Source organism: Bos mutus, chromosome 21 (genome assembly GCF_027580195.1).
Source record: "Bos mutus isolate GX-2022 chromosome 21, NWIPB_WYAK_1.1, whole genome shotgun sequence".
NCBI lineage: Eukaryota > Metazoa > Chordata > Mammalia > Artiodactyla > Bovidae > Bos > Bos mutus.
In genome coordinates, this window is record NC_091637.1 from 60,668,711 (window position 1) to 60,684,574 (window position 15,864).

Sequence of the window (15,864 nt, forward strand, 5' to 3'; positions counted from 1 at the left end):
TAAGTGCTCACTGGCTCTCCAGGAAGGGGTCTGTTACAGTGAAAGCACTGCTATTGGTAACCACCATGTCACTCTGAAAAGTCTTGTGGGAGGAAGTATGGTCCTGTGGAAGGAAGTTCTGAGAAGAACCACGAGCTCTGAGTCCTCTTGGCCTCACCCCCACCAGATTGAAATACTGAACGGGTTCTCCCAGCTTTTCTTCTGTCCCAGCCTCAGTTTTTTCTGCCTAGATAGTGAAATTTAACTAAGATCCTCTGGTTTTATAAATATTGTGGTGTAGCACATAGGTTTCTTTAGGGTCATAGAAGATACATTCTGTCTTTTTCCTTTTAGTTACCACTAGTAACAAATACTCTATTTCTGGCTACTATTAAGGAATATAATAGTAATTTGTAAGTGTCGACATTTGCCTGATGATTTCAGTGGCCTTAATCAAAGAAGTTCAGTAAGATTAACCGTGTGTTGCAGTGTCATGTTTGTGTGTACAGTTCTTTGTTTGACGCATGTGCAGTACCAAACATTTAAACTTTTTAAGCGGTGCATTCTAAGTTTCTATAATAAATACTTTTTTGAAATATGGTTTCCTATGAGGAAGGGAGGGAACAGAAGAGAGGGAACAGTAATTTTTTAAAAATTGTTTATATTTGATTGCACTGTGCCTTCATTGCGGTGCATGGACCTTTTCCAGTTGCAGCGAGCAGGGCTATCTGTAGTTGTCATGCACTGGCTTCTCATGGTCATGGCTGCTCGTTGCAGAGCACAGGCTGTAGGCACGCGGGCTTTAGTGGTTGCAGCGGACGGACTCAGCAGTTGTGGCCTGTGGGCCCTAGAGCACGGACTCAGCAGTTGTGGCCTGTGGGCCCTAGAGCACGGACTCGGCAGTTGTGGCCTGTGGGCCCTAGAGCACGGACTCGGCAGTTGTGGCCTGTGGGCCCTAGAGCACGGACTCGGCAGTTGTGGCCTGTGGGCCCTAGAGCACGGACTCGGCAGTTGTGGCCTGTGGGCCCTAGAGCACGGACTCGGCAGTTGTGGCCTCAGGGCCCTAGAGCACGGACTCGGCAGTTGTGGCCTGTGGGCCCTAGAGCACGGACTCGGCAGTTGTGGCCTGTGGGCCCTAGAGCACGGACTCGGCAGTTGTGGCCTGTGGGCCCTAGAGCACGGACTCGGCAGTTGTGGCCTGTGGGCCCTAGAGCACGGACTCGGCAGTTGTGGCCTGTGGGCCCTAGAGCACGGACTCGGCAGTTGTGGCCTGTGGGCCCTAGAGCACGGACTCGGCAGTTGTGGCCTGGGGCCCTAGAGCACGGACTCGGCAGTTGTGGCCTGTGGGCCCTAGAGCACGGACTCGGCAGTTGTGGCCTGTGGGCCCTAGAGCACGGACTCGGCAGTTGTGGCCTGTGGGCCCTAGAGCACGGACTCGGCAGTTGTGGCACAGGGGCTTAGTTGCTCTGCAGCATGTGGGATCTTCCCCAACCAGGGATCAAACCTGTGTCCCCTGCATTGGCAGGTGGATTCTTAGCCACTGTACCACCAGGGAAGTCCCATATAATAAACATTTATGACTTTTGTAATAAGGGGGGAAAAACCCAACAGCAGTCCTTGAGCATGTGTCTCCTTTGCTGTAACCATGAATTTAATTGGCTTCTCTTAGATGCTGCTGAAAGCATTTAGAGGTTATCTTTGGATGTTTGAGTTGGGGTGCAAAGAATTGGTCCTTGGTTTTTGTCTCTGAAGACTTTTCTTCTCTTTTCCCTTAAAACAGCTTTAAGTCTATAACTGGCCTCCATTCAGTTAGACTGTTAGTAAGTTATCAGTTCAATGCATCTAGCTGATTTGTCTTCCTGTTTTTAAATTAGAGGTGAGAAGTTGTAGCCTAGCATATCTAGGCACTTCAGAAATATAATGTGTAATGTATGCACTCATGCCCTTTGAAGTAAACCTAATTTTTAAAAGATATTTTAGCCATGCTGAATTAAAAGAAAGCCTTATCCTAAGCTTATGAATTACTCTTGTATGTCCTGTAATATTTTGGTTTTGTTTATAAATGTAAAGAAAGAGACTTGTGAGACCTGATATGGAATATGTCAGAGTCAGAGCTCAGCACACTTTGTGAAGTTGTTTTCTGTTCACAGATAACCAAAATAATGTACTGTCTGAAGCCCAGGATGCCGTCAGGTAACAAAGTGAAGCATTTGGTGATACCAGGAGAAAGAAGCTGGCAGCACATGGTTAGGAAGTTTACTCATTGCCTTGTAAAATGATATTCTTTAACAGGAAGGTGGTTGTTGTTGTTCGTTGGTCTTAGTCTGTAGACCTTTGGTCCTTTGCATCCTTACTGTAGGCATTGTCAGAAGAGTCGGGCGAGAGACGCCCGCCTGGAGCATGGGCTCCGGAGATTCAGTGCTTTCCTCGGTGCGGCCTGCTCAAACACAGGTGCTTCTTTTGTTGGTTGAATACTGTCTGATTTTCATTCCTCTGTAATTTACCTGCATGGGGATAAAGAAAGCTCCTACTTATTAAATAAGCCTGAAAACAAGATGAATGCATTGGGTTCTTGGGTAGAACGTATTGGATAGCTCCCTTTATAATGAGCAGTTAAAAATCTGCTGTCCTAAAACTGGAAAATGCATTCTCTCCCGTATGGAAAGCAACGTAGTACTGAAGTATTCCTCCTTAATTTTGGTCCGAACGAACAAAAGTGTCTGTGTTTATTCCTGCCTAATGCATCACAAATCTGCTGACATGCTAACCTTGGAGTCTTGGCTGGCGTTAATCAGGCCTGTGCACCGGCAGGAGAGAGGCACCTAATGCGCTCCATCAGTGCAGTTTGCATATGGAAGTTCTCACAGGGGAGCTGCCCTGTGCCAGCTGAGGGTTACCTGCCCACTGCAGTTATTGTATGTAATTATCGAACCAATCTGTTCAGCCCAGCAGGGTTTAGATGGTAATCATGAAGCAACACTTTGGAAAAGAAAGATGTGAGGCACTATCCCCTTCTCTCATCACTTACATGAAGTTACAGCCACTCTTCAGCTATTTTTGAGAAGCAATACCTCCATATACAAATCTGCTAAATGAATGCCTTTGAAAGTTTCATAAGGTTTAGTCAGGATATTATTTTTATATTTGCAGTGCATTTTCTTCAGGACCATGGTGTGTATGTCTGAGTTCTCATCTTTCCATAGCCACCCTCAGCGTGTTTTGGAACAGTGGGATTAATTGTGGTATATAGATAACACCAGTTCTGACCACTTGGTGGTTTTAAGATGATGTCATTTGAATAGAGTTGTGCTTTCCCTGTAGTTGTCTATGGAACAGAACCCATGCTTGCCATTAGGAAAAAGAACCGTGTCCTGTCAGCAGGCATTCTTATACTCTTTCATAGCTGTACACAGTACGGTCTGAAGCTGGGAAAATTATTTTTTCAACAAAGTTTAACTTAAAACTAATTGTTAGGAAAATATAAACAAGGACCTTCTGATGTACTGTAATCTCTGAGATTTGGGAGGTATCAGATGATTTCCTAAATGCTACAAACTTACTTTAGGAAGCCGAGAGAAGCTCTGAGTTCTGATGTGGATTTCAACGCATTTAAATTTGAGACTACATGGGATAAAGCTGTATGAAAAATACACAGTTTTCGGTTCATTACTAATGTCCTTCTATAGGTATACCCACATAGAGAGATGTTATGAATTTTAGGGAGGAGATATATATATATATATACACACACAAACACACATATATATATATGTAGAAGGAGATTGGAGAAGGAAATGACAACCCACCCCAGTATTCTTGCCTGGAAAATCCCATGGGCAGAGGAGCCTGTGGGCTACAGTTCCTGAAGTCACAAAAGAGTCAGACACAACTTCGCGACTAAATAATAACAAATGTATATAATTATGACTGATTCGTGTTGATGTACAACAGAGACCACAACATTGTAATTTTCCTCCATTAAAAAAAAATAACCGAATCACTTTCTGTATACTTGAAACTAACACAATATTGTAACTTAACTGTATTTCAATAAAAAATAAAATTAAGAAAGTAACAAGAAAAAAAGAATTTTAAAATGTTTTACACAGTATTGAACTAGTTAGAAACTATAGTTGTGATAGAAAGTAAGAAAAATAAGTTATATGAACATTTGGAAAGAATTGGTTGTGATAGAATGTAGGCATTAGCTCCTAAGTATTAATAACACTTGACTAGAAAAGTACATAGAAAACAGGAAAGGCCTGAGAGAGTATTAGAAAATCCATTCTGTTTCTGAGATTTTAGGAGCACTGTATACTTTTAAGACTCTTCCTTTACAGTAAGGTTTATGGCCTTCTTAAACTTAAAAAAAAACAAACAAAAACCCATTTATTGGAAGTTTGCCATTGCTGATTAATGAATGCAATTTTCCAACCAACTTAGGGTATAACCATTGACGCAATGCATGGGCCAGGTATATATTTTCCTATTAAATGGATTTACTACCACCCCTCCCACGTTGTGTAAATGGCAAAAGTAAGTATCACTGGCTTGAGCAAGCCGTGGTGTTAAATTTGTAAAACACTTTGCTTTCAAAAAGGGTTTCTGTATAGTCAGTCCGGGTGCTAAAACATGACTTTCAATGATAAATTATATGAAGCATAAAAAGGTGGATATAGCAAATGTACCCACTGCTAGGCTAACTATATAGGTAGAGTTTCTCTTAACCGGATTTTCTCTCATCCCTGACCCCTTCCTTAGGTGACTCCCAACCTTGAAGCTGTGTGTATTCTGTATGTTTTGACACACTCAATCCTGTATAGATAGATTCGTGCTAATATCTGGTAAGCTTGTATATTTACTCAACCATCGTGCCACATTTCTTTTTCTTTCTTTTAATTTTTATATGTAAGAAGAGAAAGAAAGAAGCTGAGGAAAGCGTAGAATCTAGTGTTGAAGACATGGAATGCTCGGATAAACAGACAGAAGAGGCCACACAAACCCGTAAGTTGAATGGTCTATTGGTTCTTATATAATAAACACAAATTTCATTTCTTCCCAGTGAATTAAGGGTTAACTGTTTGGGTCGTAACATTCTCATTGTGTAATTAAAAAAGTAAGAGAATGTCTTAGACACCATCCATCACGTTGTTCTTGTTCACGCATTGTGTTACATACTCTCATCATGTTTCCAGGAATCTGAAGTTGGGACCAGGAGTTGGTCTCTTTTTGCAGATATGGAACCCAAGACACAGAGCATTTACATGACAGAATGTTGTGAAAGGGTTAGATGTGCAGACCAGAATACACACTTCTCTGGCTGCTCTCTGGCCAACTTCCCACACTTAGCCACAGAACTCTGGGCTTGAAGGAGCATGTCAGGTCAGGTGGTTAGTACATGGCCTACCACAGGGTCTGCCTACTCTTCTGTCAACAAGTTGGGCTGCAAGAAATTAAAGCCTCGAATCATCACTTTTCCAAGCTCTTGAAACAGGAAGCAAAGTATAAAGTCATTTCTTCAGTGACTCCTACACTGGTTCTGAGAACACTTCAAGCGTGGCTTCCAGAAGTGACCTTAGCAAGGCAGCACCTGCAAAGGGCAAGACGAGGTTGGACTTTGGTCTGGTTAGTGAATGGCCAGCCTGTGGTGTGTAGGCACACCTGTGGGGCTTAGAAAATGGGCGGAGTGTTCCAGGGTTCATGAGAGATGGCTTACTTGCCTCGGTGAGGAGAGATTCAGAGCTGGCTACAGTACCATTATTCACCCCCCAACCCCCCCCGCCCCCCACCCAAATCTCTCTCCTCTCTGTCTGCCTTTTATTTATTAGTTTGTTGGCCCTGAAATGTTTCTGATTTCTGAAAGAAAAGGCTAATTTTGGGGAAAAATTTCATCACACTGTCAGTGCCCTGTAGACCAGGCCCGTGCTGTATTTTTCCTTCCCTTTGACAAGCAGCACTGGTGCATGTTTTTGGAAAGCAAAAATTGACTTTTGAGAGAGAATCACCTTCACCCTGATTTTACGATCATTTCCTTCATTGTATATTATGGATAGTTCGTCCTTAGGTTTATCTGAATTTACCCAAGAGAATCCTTGGGACATCTGAAGAGGGAGTGTATAACATCACTCTGGAAGCTAAAGGCTTTGAAACAGTGCCTCTCACTTTTCTGCTGCCACCTTCCATTCCCTCCTGTTTTTGTTTCCCCTGCACCTCCTCCCCTGTCTTGTTCATTTTGTCATTAGAAAGTGAGGAGTCCCGGGGAGCAATACATGGAAGTATGTCTCAGCCAGAGGCTAGTGGCAACAGCTATGATGGTGACTGGGAGCCAAATTAAGGAGTATTTATAATGGTCGAACAATATTTTTACCTAAAGAAACCCCTTACATTTAAAACATGCAATTTTAGTTTAGGAGAGGGCCTACGTTGTTATAGTAAGGTTGATACCCATGTAGACCGAAGCCAGTTCCCAGCTGTGCCTGGGGAAGCCTCCTGCCTCCCTTCATGCCTGAGGGTCGTTTGTTCCCTGAACTTTGCTTAATGAGCATCTGAGATATTTGTTTTGGTGCTGATTTTCAGTTTGACTATAATTATGAAAAGTGTTTTTTATGCCTAAAATTTTAATTTAAGATCCTTATACTGATGGTTTTTTACTGTAAGAAAATATATTAGTACCTTTGTTTTATTTATTAATGACAAAAGAAGAGAATAGACTCCATCACTAATTTAACAATCCAGATTTTTTTGATGTTAAAAAAATGAAGATAATAGATTCTCTTTTATTCATATAAACTCTGAATTGCTTTAATTAAATGCTGTTATTTTCCCATTGTAATTCTTTTTCTCCATTAAAATATAAGGCTGGTTAAGGTATTTTGCTATCTAAATATTCATAAATGACAGAAATTTTACCTGAGATAGTAAAATGTTACTGCTTCTTGCAAAGAAAAAAACCATCCAGGGGTTCATGAAAATGTATGTATTTGTATTCATCAATTTAAAGTAACTTGAAGGAGAAGGCACATTATTACATTTGAATTTTTTAAAGAAATGCATAATACGATTCAGTGAATTCTGTGTTTCTAGAGCTTTAAGATTTTGTGTCAGAAACATGTTTCAAGAATGGTTACCTCTAACAGCTGCTTTAGAAATGTCAGTTTCTTCATTAACAATTTTATTTTCAAACACAATTTATGGTTTACAATATGGTAAGAGATTTTTCTCACTGTGTGATCTTTCAGAATGCTGTGCCTAGCAAAATGGGAGCAACTTCCCTTTAATATCTATTTAGACCATTTTAAAAATGTGTATAATTTTCTTGATACACCTAAACTCATTTTGACTAGCTGGGGGTCTATTGTGTAAGAACACTTTCTGAAAGCTTTCAAAATGTGTATTGTGTAGGTTTTCTTGAAGAAAGAGAGGGGGTGACAGGGTGGTTTTCAGGAAGAAGAGAGGCCTCTAATCCTTTTATTTTTATGCAAGGCATAATTTTTACCAATTGAGGAAATTTGGTAATTTGCTGCAAGTAATTTTTTCCCCCCACAAAATGATAAACCTTTAAAAAAAAACCACATGTATTCTGGCATTTCAAAACCGTGCCAATATTTCAGAATTGCACTAAAAATTAGTTAATATAGCCATGATATTTATGGCTAGTGTACTTTGTCCCTGCTGTTCATACAATAGACAGTACTCAACAGCCTACTCTTGGTGATGGTATTTTTGAAGTACCTTGGATTTTGGACTATTCCTGAGGGTTCTTTGAGGAAAGCATGACATGTTTACCCCTTGAAGACCTATGGTCTAGTAAAGGAAGAGATATTTCTAAGGCACCCTGCAAAGAAATTTCCCACTTTTTTTTTTTTCCTTCTGCATCATAGAAGAATATCCCAATCTTGTATATTTTAGTTTTCAAATATTAAATTTTACACATTAGTCTTATGATTGGGCCTTTTACCCATAGTAAAATATTAAGAAAATGAGTATATATTTTAAAGGGATTGGAGGAGAAATAGGTTTTTTCTTGAAACAGTCAGAATTGATTATTAGAAGCCATTTTGAATTGATACCTGTAACAAGGTGTCTACGTTGCATAATACTTAGAATATAATAAATTCTAGGTGGGGATGGCATTTTTAGTTGCAGTGGAAAACTTTAAATCTAGATTGAATGGGGATAAGTAGCAGTGTGGTATTTAATCTAAGAGTAGAATGTCAAATTAGGACATTAATGAGAAAGTAGTTATAACTGTTAACTTTAGTGTCCTTTGTAACGTGGTAGTAGATTCAGATTTTATTGAAAGGGAGATGTATTCCCTTTGACTTTGATTTTGTGTTATTCTCTTATGCCAGTTTCAGACAATCACAGCGGTCTCAGTTTTCTATGCAAAATTAATTTCAAAGTTATTATAGTAAAAACCTAAAAGTCTGCTATGGGGTATTTTTAAAAGAAGGCCATATCACAAAAATTGAAGAAAAACTCTTAAGCCCACCATAGTATTAGGCTGAGCACTATGAGTGGTGGTGAAAAAAAGGCATTTATATAAGATTAAAGTTTGCATGAATTGAAATGTATGGCACCTGAATAGAAACTAGAACCTGGAGAAATAAAAAAAACAAAACACTGATCTTCCGATTAAGTACCTAAATAAACCTATAATCAGAAAGCCTTTAGAAACTGTGTGTGATTAGACATGTGTGGTAGATATTTTGTCCTAGATTCAAAGGATGTTTTGTTCACTTCAGAAAAGAAGTATTGATCTCTTTGTTGTTCAGTGCGCTCATTGATCACTTGCGGGCTCCTCGCTGCCCTCACCCTGGTTCCGCTGCTCTCTCCTGGCGGAAGGAAGCCCGAGGCCTGGAAGGCACATTCCACTTGCCAGCACAGGCGGCTGTGATTGGGCCGGGCTCGTCCTTCTGCCTCTGCTATGCTCGAGGTGGAGGTGGCCTGGGGTGTGGGGGGACAGAGTCTCCTTGGGGAGGCGGATCCGCGTGCCCCAGATAAAGAAGCGCTGGTTTCTCCCAGCCCAGGAGCTGTCCGAAGACACGTAGGCCAATGTCAGATGTGACGCTTTTCTAGAAGGCAACTTGGTTGGGATCTACTTAATTCCTAGTGGACAAGACTTAGCATTTCGGAATAGCCCACTGCTCTCCTGCCTGAAGAGTAGAGGGAGCAGGCTTTAAAAAGCAACGCTTCTAGGCACAATTCCTGGCTTTTCATAATAGCGTAACTCAGTGCTTTCCCCCAAGGAACACCTACCTCGTTGGCTATGATTTATATTAGAAGTTAATGTTTTAAATTGCACAATAAAAATTTAGGGGAGAAATAGTTCATGACCAGTGTAAATGGGGTATATTTTACCAGTGGATGCATTCTCATATAACCTCCAAGTAGAAGGTAGACTTTGTTAGCATGTCTTTTGACACACTAAAAAAAATGACACAATTTCCTAAGATTTTCAGGGTATTAACAGTTATAAATTGGTGTCTGAATTTCATCTCCACTGACTACTCCACAAAATCGCAGTTAGATTTTGAATATTAGTAACTGTATATGGAAAAGCTTATGTATCTGTTATTTTGCTTTTGTAAAGTAATGATTAATGATTTAAATCTCTTTGTTTTCTCTTCAAGGTTCAAAAACCAGAAAGAGAGTGCAGAAGTAAATATTGTGAACTGGTTTTCTTTTCTTCCTTTCATTTGGCTTTCCTCCTTTCCAGTTGACCTTTTCCTCCTTTTCTGTATTAAGTGTTTTATTTTCATGTGAGTCTTGTGGAAGTGGGGGTAACAATGAAGTACCTATGTGTTTGAAAAGCAGACTTTTTTAAATTAAATAAATACTTTATACAATTTATCAAAGCCTAATTTATAAAATGTACCAACTTTAAGGTTATATACCCTTTAAGCTGTCCCACACAGTGTGTTTGCACTTTTTAATTGTTGTATGTTTTCCAGAGTATAAATGTCTGACAAAAGCCTTACTTTTAAGGAAGTACACAACTTAAAATAAAGGTCCTTTTTTGCGTGATACAAATACACAATTTGTTGTGACCATAAGATTTTAGTTTGTATTGATTTTGTTCAGTTTCACAAGCATTTATTAATCACCTGCTGTATGAAATGAGAGGTACAAAAAGAAGGGAAAGGATTATGGAAGAAAACATAGAATAGTAAGTATATCCGTGAGAAATGAAATATGTATTTGAAAGATTACATGAGAATTAGTTAAGTGTGCAAGCTGTATGATAAAACAGTTATCACAAGGTGGCATGATCAAAGATTTTATAGACTGGCTTCCTTTAAGGAAATACTGTCAAATATATACATGTGACTTATTGTTCATTTACAGGAGATTATTTTTCTTACAAGTTTTTTATTTTTTATAGCATATACTTGTACAGAAAACCAAACACTTCAGAGTGTAAGTGATTAGAAATTTTAAAATGAGGACTTTTTGTAGTTGCATTAGGAATAAAGCTTGGAATTTAAACAATTTCAAGATTTGCTTCATTAGAGAAATTGGAATCAGATTGGATTTTCTAAGGGTGGTATGCCTCACAACTTGTAACCTATACAGTGTTTTTAGATGGTCTTTTATTTAAATATTTAAGCATTTATTTAATATGTATTCAGAATATAAATAGCATTAAACTGGCAATTTCTCTTGCTTAGGACAAGGCTAAAGTAGGTATTAGAGTTTTTTCAAAAAGCAAGTTGATTTGAAGAAAATATTAACTAAATAATAGTACAGGTGGATGTAGACATACCAGAAATTGTCAGGGTTGTACCAGGTTTGAGCCACTCCGAACCAACACACAGACTTTACCCTTTGCTCTCCAGTGTGGGTATTTAGTTGTCACACAAAGCATTTATCACTGTGGTGGTTGGATATTGAAATATGCAAAGCAGATCTGCAACTTTCTTTTGAAGGTTAATCTTTTAAACGCCTCCTGAAGTTCTTGGGCTCTGTGTCTTTACAGAATAGAGAACTAGATTTGGGGCAGAACCTCCTCCAGTTTTCTGTAGATTGCTGGATTTTAGTACTCATCAGTGCTATGGACTCAAGTTTATTTGTAACACCTAAAATCGACTCTCGAGTTCTGTTTCAAACACATTGACGCTTAAAATAGGATAAAATGTGTGTGGCGTGTTTTTGTGTATATGCCTTAGCCTTTTTATTTTTCAAAACACAAAAACATAGCAAAAACCTGTTGGTTAAATATTAAGAAAACAAATATTTCCTCACATATTGTTTTTAACAAGTGCTGGCATTTTCTCGAATGTTACTCTATTGGCAGGGCTGCAGAAATGAAAACCCAGTAGCCGCAGTAGCCAGTTTGATTCCTCAGCTGCATCCCCTCGTTCTGCTGTTCTTCTGTTCCCTACCTCTCTCTGAATTTTCTTACCCCATATATTTTTCTAAAAAGTGGTCAAATAACCTCCTTGTCATTCGGAGTTAGGCTTTTGATCCTTGACTTTTTCAATTCCATACTTGTTGTTTTCAGTCTTGTGTTGCTTTCCAGTCCCTGCATCCAGTGGGTTTGCCTTTCTTCCTTCTCCCTTTACCATGCAGCGTCCACGTGGGACGTTCCTGTCCCCACCGTGACCTGCCTTCCGCTCTGTGTTCTTTGGTCCTTAGTGATGAGCAAGGGTTGCAGCTCTGTTGAGGACCCACACCTGTGCCAGGCACTTGCCTTCAGACAATAGGAGCTACAGGTGCTCTGTATTTTCTAGAAAACAACTGATAAATCTTAGATAACCATCGAAGCCCTGGTGTAAAGTAGCTCCTAGGTGTTCTTCAATAATGATCTTTAAGACAAATCAAACGCTAATAGGCCAGGGCAGCAACTCCCCCCTAGCCCCGCCCCACCCCCTCCCCCGCCCCAGTTACTTCTTTAATTTCTAACTTAAATGTGCATATCAAGAGCTTAAGTTGCATAGCAGTAAATAATTGGTGGAAATATAAACACCTCATTGTATTTGTGTGTGGTATGCTTATTTATCCTTTAAAATTCTATTTTTAGTGCTCTATTTTCTTCTCATCATCATAGTGCATTAGTAATACATGATCACTGTAGAAAATGTAGAATATACAGAAAACTGTCTAGCCATATTACTACCACACACAGGCAACCCGCTGTTAATATTTTGACATCTTTTCTATGCATTTTTATCTTTAAACATCATACTTTACATGTCTTTATATTCTGCTTTGTAAAGTGAACATTAAATAGTTAATGTTATTACAGATACTTTGTAAATATAGTTTTTGTGCTTCAATAATACTTTTTTCTTATGAATTTGTTATAACCATTTCCCTCATATTGGACGTTGTTTTCAATATTAGGATATTATAAACAATATTCTTGGATAAAATTGGGCAGAAGTCTTTGTCCACATGTACAAGTGTTTCTGTGGTGGTGGTGGTGGTTTAGTTGCTAAGTCGTGTCTGACTCTTGTGACCCCACGGACTGTAGCCCACCAGGCTTCTCTATCCAGGGGATTCTCCTGGCAAGAATACTGGAGTGGGTTGCCATTACCTTCTCCAGGGGATCTTCCCCACCCAGGAACTGAAGTTGGGTCTCCTGCACTGCAGGCAGATTCTTTCCCAGTTGAGCCACCAGGGAAGCCCTGAAGTACTAACACACATTTCAGACTCTGGCTGGTTTGCAAGTATTTCCTTAGATTTTCAAAAGGGAACTTTTGGGTAAAAGACTATGAAAATGGAAGGTTATTGGTGCATGTTATCAACTTGCTTTGCAAAAGGACACCAGTTAACACTGTACCCAATAAATCAGTGCTCAGCTTAACATTTTTGTCATCCTAATACTAATTTTTTATACTTTACTACTAATTTTTACACTTTAAGGTAATTTTTTTTAATTGCTAGTGAACCTGAGCAATTTTTTATTTGTAAACTAATCACTCTATTTACTTTTTGAATGTGTGTGTTTGCACTGTTTGTATAGTAATGATCTTTTGTCGTGTTTGTTGCTGACTCTTCCCCTTTTTTTTTTTGAAGACTTAATTTTTGTGGCTTTTATCTATTGATCTTTTTCATCGTAATTTCTGCCACTGTTTTAAAATATTTCACATCCTGATATCAAATGTTTACCAGGGCTTTTTTTTTTTTAATGCTTCAGAATTTTTAATCCATATGAAATTTAGTGTGGTATATGTATACCCTGGGAGAAGGAAATGGCAATCCACTCCAGTATTCTTGCCTGGAAAATCCCATGGATGGAGGAGCCTGGTAGGCTACAGTCCATGGGGTCGCAGAGTCGGACACGACTGAGCGACTTCACTTTCATTTTGCTATGTATACCGTGAGATAAGGATCACAATGGATTTTTTTCCAAATAGCTAACCAGTAGTTTCACTACCATTTGTTAAATTCTCTTCCCCACCCGCTTCCCACTCTGGTCTGTTTTGCCTGTTTTATTACATGTTAAGTTCTTATACCAGGATCTGACTGTCAGTTCAATTTCATTGATCTGTCTTGTCTGTTCTTATGCCAGCACCACACTGATTTAATTAGTGCCGTTTTACTTATTAATTCTTATTTACTGCCCAAACCACATTAACAGAAATCAAAATGAGAAAAAAATTCATTTATGATCTCACCACTGCCACAACAATCTAACTCTTATCCTTTGGTTGTATTATTTTTCTGTTTCATGTAATTTTTCCAGTTGTACTAGTTGCACTGTTAAAGTTTTGCATATGTGTCTTCTAAAGTTCCACAGTTTATTCTATATACCCATCACTCATTAAGCTCTACAGATATAAAAAATGCAAGACACACTGAAGAATTAACATTGGAAAGGGGTTCTTTAGGTAAATACAGCCACACTCACTGTATTAGCGATTCTGTGTAATATATTGTTGCCCAGATGGTTTAGGCAACTCATACCACTTGGTTGTTATTTTACAAATAAAATATTGTTTCCACTGTACTAAGGCTGTGTTATTCATATATTGGTGAGCTGTTTCTTATTATAGCAGTAGCATTTTGCAGCTGATGAGTAGTAGTCCTGAATTTCTGTAGTCTTGACTTGTCATGAAATTACCTGTAAAATTTCTCCATTGAGCAAAGTACACATTTATTTGTGAATTGCAAAAGCCTCTTTAGAAAAACCCTCTTGTTGTCTTGGTTAGGTCCACCATTTGTCAGGGGTCTGAGTTATCAGTGGAAATAGATAATCTTTGTGGTTGGAGTACAGAGGCAGGAAGGAATTTTAAAGGCTCGAATCCAGCCTTGGGTGGGGGCCGGGAGGAGGTGGGACAGTAGTCTGAAATCTTTCCATGTTTCTGTAGGTTTTTCTGCTTCTGGTGTCTTACAAGCAAGTGGTCACGATTTAGAGATGTGATTGCAGTTATGTAAATGAGCACGTTATAACACTTGGGCCTCAGTTTGTTTAATAACTAAAAAATTGCTGCATTTTACATTTTTTCTAACCTTAACACAAAAATCATAATACAGAAGTTCATGGCGCACCGTCTCGGTATTCTCAGATGTGAGAGATGTCTCAAGCTTTCCTCATACGGGTTGGATATGTACTTAAAATTCATAGTGAAGCAACTGAAGGGTCTGCTAACCCTGAACACTGTGACGTTCTAGGGCTGTATATCTCGGAAGATTACAACTGGAAGTACATATTGTTCTGTTGGATTGCCTGGCCGAGAGAGAAGTGGTTTATTTCCTGAACTTTTCAAGGGAGAGACCTGTGCCTTTAAGATCCTTAAGAAGACATTCATGTTCTAGGCACTTTAGATTCCGCACCGCACTGCCCTTGGAAAAAAAAAAAAGAGCTTTTTTTTTTTTTTTTAAATCTTCATGTTTTTTTACCTCTTGTAGAATATTTTGGTGCTGACCCATGAGTCAGGCTACCTGGAGGGGTGCTATGCACGTCCTTACCTGTTTAGCACTTGTTACCAAGTGTGTGATGTGTGGTCCATATGTAAGCACTCCATCACCTTCTACCAGCCACGGAAGTTGTTTTGTTTTTTGTCCCAGTTTCACTGAGAAATAATTGACAAACACTGTGTAGGTTTCATAAGGTGAAAAGCACCTCTCAGGTTTCTCTTCCAGAAATTCTTGGCAGATGTTTAAAAACTTAAGATCAAATACATAACTTACCCTATAATTTATCATTTAAAATAGGATCGTTTAGACATTTCTTAAGATACACACACAGTTACAGTGGGCTCCCCACACACACGCACACACACACACACACCGCCCTTTCTTAAAGCTCCTAACCATGCTTTTGAAAAAGAAGTCTATTCCAGGTGCTACAAGGCCCCAAATAAGTCTTTGATATGTCATGCAAAGTGTTCAGCAAGCAAAGGTGGCTGAAATTACATCAAAATGGTTTCCAAGGCCCCGTCTATTCGTGTGGAGGTCAGAGGAACTGCAGCCTGCAGAATCACAATTCAGGGTCAAGAATCCAGAACCCCTGCTGTTCCCAATGAACTGTGTGATGCTCACAGAAGATGTTCGGAAGAGAGGGTTGCGCTAAGGGAACAGTCCCGATAATACCTGGTTGGTCTTTTAGCAGCAAAATCGGGGGTGGGGGGGAGTTGGAGGGGAGTTGGAGGTGGAGTGGAATATGAAACTTTTTAAAATGGTGGTTGTGGTGTTTGGTTTTGTTTTTTTTCCTGGTGTTATTGTTGATGTCCCTATTTGAATGTAAAGTCCCTAACAAAAGAAGCAGACTGCCTTTAGACTGCATTTACTGCTCTTGATGACTCCAGTTGTGTGTAAATATTAGAAAACAGCGGGGTCCTGCATTCCAAGAATCACTTGAGCAGTGTCACGAAGACAAGTGTCCTGACTGGTATTGTAGTCATACTCCCCGGCTCTCCTGCTGTTTCTAATCTGTGC

General features: G+C 39.4%; 1 protein-coding gene across 11 annotated transcripts in view; it reads left to right on the top strand.

Annotated features, from left to right (window-relative positions):
• Nucleotides 1-13,945, top strand: part of VRK1 (VRK serine/threonine kinase 1) — an 84,961-nt gene extending 71,016 nt beyond the window's left edge. For 5 of the 11 annotated variants that reach the window (XM_070357928.1, XM_070357927.1, XM_070357929.1 and 2 more), the window contains 2 exons: nucleotides 4,893-4,983; nucleotides 9,612-13,943. In XM_070357928.1, the coding sequence (XP_070214029.1) occupies nucleotides 4,893-4,983; nucleotides 9,612-9,643 (123 nt within the window). In that variant the 3' untranslated portion in view covers nucleotides 9,644-13,943. Of the gene's footprint in view, nucleotides 1-4,892; nucleotides 4,984-9,611 lie in introns of all 11 variants that reach the window. The other 6 variants (XM_070357924.1, XM_070357923.1, XM_070357926.1 and 3 more) reach the window with 3 other exon arrangements.
• Nucleotides 13,946-15,864: the final 1,919 nt, after the last annotated feature.